Here is a 7,292-nt window from a genome sequence, read left to right as displayed (position 1 = left end):
TCAACTTTCAACCATAGGTCAGGTCCTCAAATCATATATACAAATGTTGAACCCTCTTGAGAATGCTACTATTCAATGTAAGTGCCCTTTCAGTTAATATTTTTCCAGCGGCAAAATCTTTAAGGAAAGGGACTTATTTTCTTATTACAAGGAGAAAGAGCAATTGTCGGTAGACCGGTGGTTTGGACCGTTCGTTTTCATTTTTTTTTTTTCATTTTGAAGCATTTTTGGACCGTTTGGTAATGGTGATGCAATTCCTATTCCAAATAAAGAAATGACTTCGTTTAAGATTTATAATTAAACAAAATGTTGCAAATAATTTGCAATTCTAATCAAATCTAGATGCTTAAGCTGAGGTACTAATTTGTCTTTTCGCAAATCGCAGAGTTGTTCTAGTTGTATTAGAGTAGTAAGGGATTCGTCAAATTCTTCTCTTACTTTTCACATTATTTCCTGATATTGATCAGTTGTGTGTGTGTTCTTTTAACTATGAATGGACATAGGCTAGAGGGTAGAGTGGCTATAATAACCGGTGCAGCTGGAGGAATTGGTGAGGCAGCAGCGAGATTATTCGTTGAAAATGGTGCTTTTGTTGTGATTGCTGATGTTCAAGTTGAATTAGGTGATCAAGTTGTAGCATCGATTGGACCAGAGAGATGTTGTTACAAACACTGTGATGTTACTGATGAAAAGCAAGTGGAAGAGACTGTGGCTTATACATTGGAAAAGTATGGTACTCTTGATATCGTGTATAGCAATGCCGGTATCTTAGGATCACTGGCCGGTGTTCTTGATTTAGACATGAAAGCATTGGAGAAAACTATTGATGTCAATGTCTGTGGTGGTGTAGCCATGATAAAGCATGCAGGTCGCGCTATGGTAGCACAGAATATTCGCGGATCAATCATATGTACAGTAAGTATAGGAGGAACTCGGGGTGGGATAGGACCACCAGGTTACACAGCATCAAAACACGCACTTTTGGGTGTGGTTCGATCAGCTTCTCGCGAGCTCGGGATATATGGAATTAGGGTTAACTGTGTGTCTCCCTATGGAGTTGTTACACCAATGACATGTACTATCCCTGGGTTACGGACATGGTTAGATCCGGAGTTTATTCAAGAACAAATGTCTTCAATTTCGAATCTAAAGAATATGTGTTTGAAGGGTAAAGATATCGCAGAGGCTGTTCTTTTCCTTGCTTCGGACGAGTCCGCTAGCATCAGCGGACATGATCTTGTCGTGGACGGAGCATTTCCTGATGAAATCAACACTTTCCCTGTTAATATTCCTAAGATTGCAGTAGATTTAGTACGATGGTACGTTAGCAAGGTGAGACTTCCTTTCATTCTCTCCACATTTGTGCTGTGCCTACTATATCTATGGTTTTCTTGGCCAAATTATAGATAAAAGTAGACGTTAGATAGGTAGTTCTATTTTTCTGTTATGCCTAGAGAAAACTGTTGCGGCTTTTAAAAAACAAGCTATTAATTTGTTAGTTTTGTTTTGTGAAGCTATATCAGTGTGCTTATGTTATTAATAAATGCTAAGGCAAATTTCTTTTGTGTAATTGTATCACCATATACAGTAGATCTGATGTCGTTGCAGGAAATCCTCCAACCACATTCCATAAATTTAGACAAGATTCTAAATAATCATCATGGAAATATTTTATTGTTTATTAAGTTCTATAATTGGTTACAAGATAATAAAATGACTTTACTTGCTCTCCAAATAAACTTTCTCTCTCTAAATTTCTTGTCTAACACTCACTTCAGATCTCTCTCCAATACACAGATTCCTTCCCCTTATATAGGGTACTACATAGTGGATGATAGCTAATAGATCCCCTATTTTCGGAATCACTGTGCGTTACAATCGCTCATGTACATTCGCTCAACTTCGCACACTTTACACTTTCGCACAGATCATCACACTTTGCTCGTGACTACGCTGACATCATTAAATACATCATCCTAATTTTAGTATGTGCGATGGTCTTCGCTTACATCAGATGACTTTTACTTCGCATACATAATGAAGGTGCGATATTTCACTCCTACATTTTGCCTCTTCTCATTTCGTTCTCTTTATAAAGTGAGAGATATGAAGAATCTCCATCTTATAATATCGCACATGCTCGACTTTTCATATTCTGCTCTGCCGACACATTTCCAGAATTTGAGCTTTCCTTACTTACGCGTGTCTTTTTATCCACTCGTTATCTGACACGTCCTTATAACCGTCTATTATTATACATTCATTCTTCGCCATTAATGAAATAAAATCTCGAAAATCGAGAGTAAATTTTCCTTATATATCTTCTTTCATCTTCTTCTTTCTTCTTTTTACCTTCCTTTTTCTTTTCCCCTGCTTCTGCACTTTAACTGTAATTTTCGTCCGTGATCTGATTAAGATACTTTTTTTTACTGTGATTTCATTCACCTATATATCCCTCATTCTCATTCTTATAATGGCTCCAGCTGGTAAAAACATGGTAACTGAATTCACTAGGTTGAAAAGAGAATTTTCCACAAGAGGCTTTTCACTTTCTCTTCCTTCCCATTGTGATTATTCATCAAAATTCAATCTTGAATTAATAAACTCTGTACAGTGGTCTAATCAAAAGATCATCATTTCATTAGGACAGCTTTTGAATAATCTTCTCATCCTGTTGTATAATCCAGAAATTCCCTTATTCTATGAAATACTATCTGATGATCGATTCGCAAGAAGTATATTTCAATTAAGTGGAGATGCTATTAGAATAGCTTTAGAATTCTCTCGTCGCGCAGCAGGATTAGGGACCTCTTATTCTTATGAAGTGTGAAATTTATTGTACCGTGATAAAGCCATCAACCCTTCAGAGTATACTATTGATAATTTTTTCAAAAATTACTATGTTGCGATAATGAAGAATGAATCAACAAAAGGGGCATTCCTTTAATAAGGAAAGATGGTATCACTGAAGCTCAGAAAATTATGCGAGATGTTGATTGGAATGATAAGTCGAATAGTACTGCTCGCAGATCTAATGATTCATGCTGACTTAATTGCCCTATCATTTTAGTTGGTCTTATGTATCTGGAAGAGCCGCTGATGGTTCTGATCTTCCCCATCCTGCGAATATTTCTACTTATCAACCCTGGAAGTTTGTCTTATCTGATAGTGAGAATAAGAAGATGGTATGAAATCTTCGCATTATTTTCCATAATTTTGCGTAACCCTGTTTTTTCCATTTCTTACTTTCATACTCTTCTGATTTCAGGCTGCTAAGAAGGCCAAAACGTCGCACAATGCATCATCTTCGGGTAGGTTGAAACTTCGGGTACTAAGGATACTGGGAAAACCAAGAAACTCGCATCTAAATCTGGGCCCAAGATTTCTTCTTCTGATCTTTCTAGGAAGCGTAAAAAATTTTACCCTTCTTCAAGTTCTGAATCCAGTGATGATGATATTCTTGCTTCTGAAGATCCATCGATCTCTTCTTCGATGAAAGAATTATCCAACTTTTTTTCTGATCCTATGTCGTCTCTTAATGATGGTGACTAACAACGCACTTTTGGTATGGTCTCGAAAGTCTGCGATGCTCCTATTTTGGATGATCCATCTCTTCGCGGAGCTTCTTCTGCTGTAAACCCAAACTTCTAATATGCGATTGGTTCTTTGGTAATATCTATACCTTATTTTATATTCTTTCTAATCTTCCTCTCCGATTCATAACATCTTTATTATACTTTTACAGGTATCTCTCTTATCATATGCGGTTTCTTCGGATTATCAAAGGAAACTTCTCAGTTTGGGGAAAGAAAATACCAAACTTAAGGCTGAAAATTCTACCAACGTTGAATTACTTCGCGTGGCTCGAGAAATAAATGATGAAATCATTGGTACGTAATCTTTGATCTTCACATTCTCCTTATTTTACGTGGTAATTAGCATTCCTCATTTTTTTATATTCGCAGATATTTATAACCTTTCTGATGAGGCATCTAACTTTCCTGATGAGGAAAACATCTTAATTCCTCATAAAACAATTATCCAACCGAAGGATTTGAGAATATTAGCCGGGAAGAGTTAAGATTGAACACACTTAATAACTTCAAACGTCGTCTTCATGAAAATAAGAAGACAATCCAACTTTTTGAAGTAAAGAAGAATAAAATCATTACTGAAAAATATGAGGTCGCTCTCAAGGGTGCGAAAGCACTAGAAAAATTCCAAGAAACTATTCTTAAAGTTCAAGATGAACGTGATTCAGCTTTGAGCGAAAGAACGCACTCATTGAGGAAAGAAATTTAATCCGTTCTCGACTTCTCATAGAAAGTGAAGCTGAATTTAGTTGGGATGCTAGAGTTCTGAATAATGCTAGGGAAAATTTAGCCGTAAATGTGAGCCTTCAGTCTGAACATTCTGCGCTGGTTAAGGACATTATTTCCAATCACGAAAGTCACTTGCTTTTTCTTTCATATTCGTCATTTCTTGAATATGACATCTCTTTTAAGTCTAACCATTTTGTTTATATTTCGCATATAAAGAAAAGAATTATATGGAGAAGATTGAAGAGTTAAAGACACAACTTCCTGCTAAAGAAAAGATACGTCTTGAAGAAACCGAGAAGTTATCAATGGAGTTATCTGCTCGCAACTCCAAATATCAGCAGTTATAAAAGAATTATATCCTCATTGTTTCAAATAATGGTAAGGATGCCATTCGCGCTCGTGATGCAGCAGTTAAGAAAGTATGTGTTAATAATGGCATTCCTCTCTCTAAATATAAATTTGCAGACGTCCCTCCCAACGAAGTTGTTCCTGATATTATTGATAATGAAGAGGAATATGAAGAGTATGAATAAGAAGGAAACAATTCTGAGGCCTAATATAATGATGAAGATAATTAGTTATTTTTCACTTGATGTAAATTCTCTTTCTGCCTCTTGTATATCTCCACCTCTTTTAGAACTTTTTCTTTAATATATACCTCTAAAATGTTAACTTTCGTCCCTTAATTATTAGTTTTCTTTAACCTATATTCGCATTCACAAATATCAAAGTTCTATCTTTTTTGCACATACATAAGACTGTCAAATAGGAAAAATAACACTTTTTTTATATTTGTATTCCTATTCTTGCCTCTGCTAGTTATCACAGATTAATAGGCTGATGAATATAATGTCGCTTTCTACTTCAATCACATTTTGTATCATGCGAAACACTTCGCAGGTAACTTATTTTTATCGTGAGGTCTTATTTTTCCTTCCTAACTAAAGGTATTATCTTTCCCAAATTTTCTTTGTTCTTGTGCGACGAAATCGCAGGAAGTCTTTATACTGTAGTATATTGACCCATTGATCTCGCCTTATCTTTTTCTTGTATTATTGCCTCTTAAGGTTATCTTGTGCGTAAATATGACAAGCCTTAATACTCTCGTGAGTAAAAAGCCTCATGACATTTACGTTTGTTGACACAATTCATCTCCCTAATGGAGGGCGTCGTCCTTATATTCCCCCTGGTTGTCCCTTCAAGGAAGCTTACCTCTACCGGGTTAAGGTTGGATCCTCCCATCCGGTAATGCAACAACCAGTTGATTTCGCAGTCTCTTATCCATCTACCGATAAGGTTTATGGTTACGAGACCGCACTCTAAGTGGGATTTCTTCGGACCGAGTGCATCACAGTCAGGACTTGTCAAGAGTGGCAAGGCACGCTCCAGACGCCCAGAGCACTCTTGAATCAACCGTGTACCTTGGCTCCCTGATCGAGTTTCTGCACTCCTTAAGAGAGACTTTGTTACCTTAGTCTTCCAATCTAAGGCAATCAACTTAGACTGAAAATTTAAGGCACCTCTCCTGGATGGGATTTTTCGTTTTTTCTCACCACAAATCTCCATAACTGAAGTTCCATGGTCGATGTAGCTTTCCCTTGAGTTATGCTTATCAGGTTTTCCCAAATGTGACGTACAATAGGTCTTACTTTTTTCCCCTTGAATTTATGAGAACTAGGGTGCACGCTACAGTTGGATACCTCTCTTCTGTGGTTATATACTCTGTGCCTTATACTAAAGTCTTACTTTAAGGTCTTACATTTGCCTTTTCTTACTAAAATAGAAATTTTTCATTCCATTCTTATTTTGAGTTATATAACTCTAGTACATAGAATTCTTACTAATTTCTCATACATGAAGAAAGATATTCATATTACTCTTCTTCTCCTGTCATCTTTTGTATTTCTTTAAGTTCATTGATGCTTTTCAGAACATTATTTCGTATGATATATTCAATTTCCCATGTGCGAGTATCATCGCACATGGTACTTTTCTTCTGAGAACACAACTTCTGCTTCTGTACTCGCTCTCCTTCTTTAGAGGTAATCTTCCTGACTCACTTGGTGTTGTTTTTCGCAGAAGATTCTGCTTCAATATCCTTCTTGTCTATCTTCCCAGATTTAGACACTACATCCACCATTAATCTTTCACCCTTTTGGCTATCCTAGCATGATGCTTCCAATTTCTTCGTTTGTATTCTCGCTCTTCGCACTTATCAATATCGATTTCCTGACAATTTCTACCTTCATTTGTATCTCCTCTTATTATGCCTAGACCTTGAGGTAAAGGAAATTTTATGCATTGGTGAAATGTCGAAGGCACACCCAAGATACTATGCAACCATGGTCTCCCAATCAGAGCATTATATGGTGATTCAACATCAATAACACAAAATACGATTTCTGTTGGCGTACTTCGCAGTGGAATTCTCATTTTGACTTCTCCTTTTGGGTTGCTCGCAGCGCCATTGAATCCATAAATTTTGTAAGTTGAAGGAATTAAATCGTCATCCCTTCCTCCCATAGTCTTGTATGTATGATAAAAGAGAATATCAATAGAACTCCCAGGATCTATGAATATTCTATTTATAGCCCAAGTATTCGCTTCATCTTCTTCGTCATCATCATCATCATCTATTTTTTCTTTTGGATTAACTCTCAACTTTACCACTAATGGACATTCATGTAATTCTCCTTCTCCTGGTGTTTCTTCCGCACTGAACGAAATGGCCTGTTTTTGCCAATCCTTTAATGGCGATATCTTTGCAAGGTTAAGAATTTCTCTTCCATCATTATCTCTCGCATACACACGGCTTAAGATGTTGTCATGAAAATCTTCTATATTTTTGAAAGAATGTAGAATCGAATTGCAATATAGGTTCTTTTCCTTCGCACATACTTCAATTACAAATGTATTTTTCTTTCTCATCACCATATGTATTTCTTCCTGGTGGTGGTGATGGTAGATTCG

At 36.5% G+C, this 7,292-nt stretch overlaps 1 protein-coding gene across 3 annotated transcripts in view; it reads left to right on the top strand.

Annotated features, from left to right (window-relative positions):
* Positions 1 to 307: 307 nt before the first annotated feature.
* LOC113350299 (short-chain dehydrogenase reductase 3b-like) overlaps positions 308 to 7,292 on the top strand; it is an 8,662-nt gene continuing 1,677 nt past the window's right edge. Inside the window, exons 1-4 of one of the 3 annotated variants that reach the window (XM_026594419.1) lie at positions 308 to 1,332; positions 3,269 to 3,669; positions 3,746 to 3,890; positions 4,539 to 4,971. In XM_026594419.1, coding sequence (XP_026450204.1) covers positions 490 to 1,332; positions 3,269 to 3,496 — 1,071 coding nt within the window. In that variant the 5' untranslated portion in view covers positions 308 to 489 and the 3' untranslated portion in view covers positions 3,497 to 3,669; positions 3,746 to 3,890; positions 4,539 to 4,971. Of the gene's footprint in view, positions 1,333 to 1,797; positions 1,984 to 3,268; positions 3,670 to 3,745; positions 3,891 to 4,538; positions 4,972 to 7,292 lie in introns of those variants that run through there. The other 2 variants (XM_026594420.1, XM_026594421.1) reach the window with 2 other exon arrangements.

Source organism: Papaver somniferum, chromosome 2, assembly GCF_003573695.1.
Source record: "Papaver somniferum cultivar HN1 chromosome 2, ASM357369v1, whole genome shotgun sequence".
NCBI classification, from domain to species: Eukaryota; Viridiplantae; Streptophyta; class Magnoliopsida; order Ranunculales; family Papaveraceae; genus Papaver; species Papaver somniferum.
Note: the sequence above shows the minus strand (reverse complement) of the source record. Positions and strands in the feature narration are given on the sequence as shown.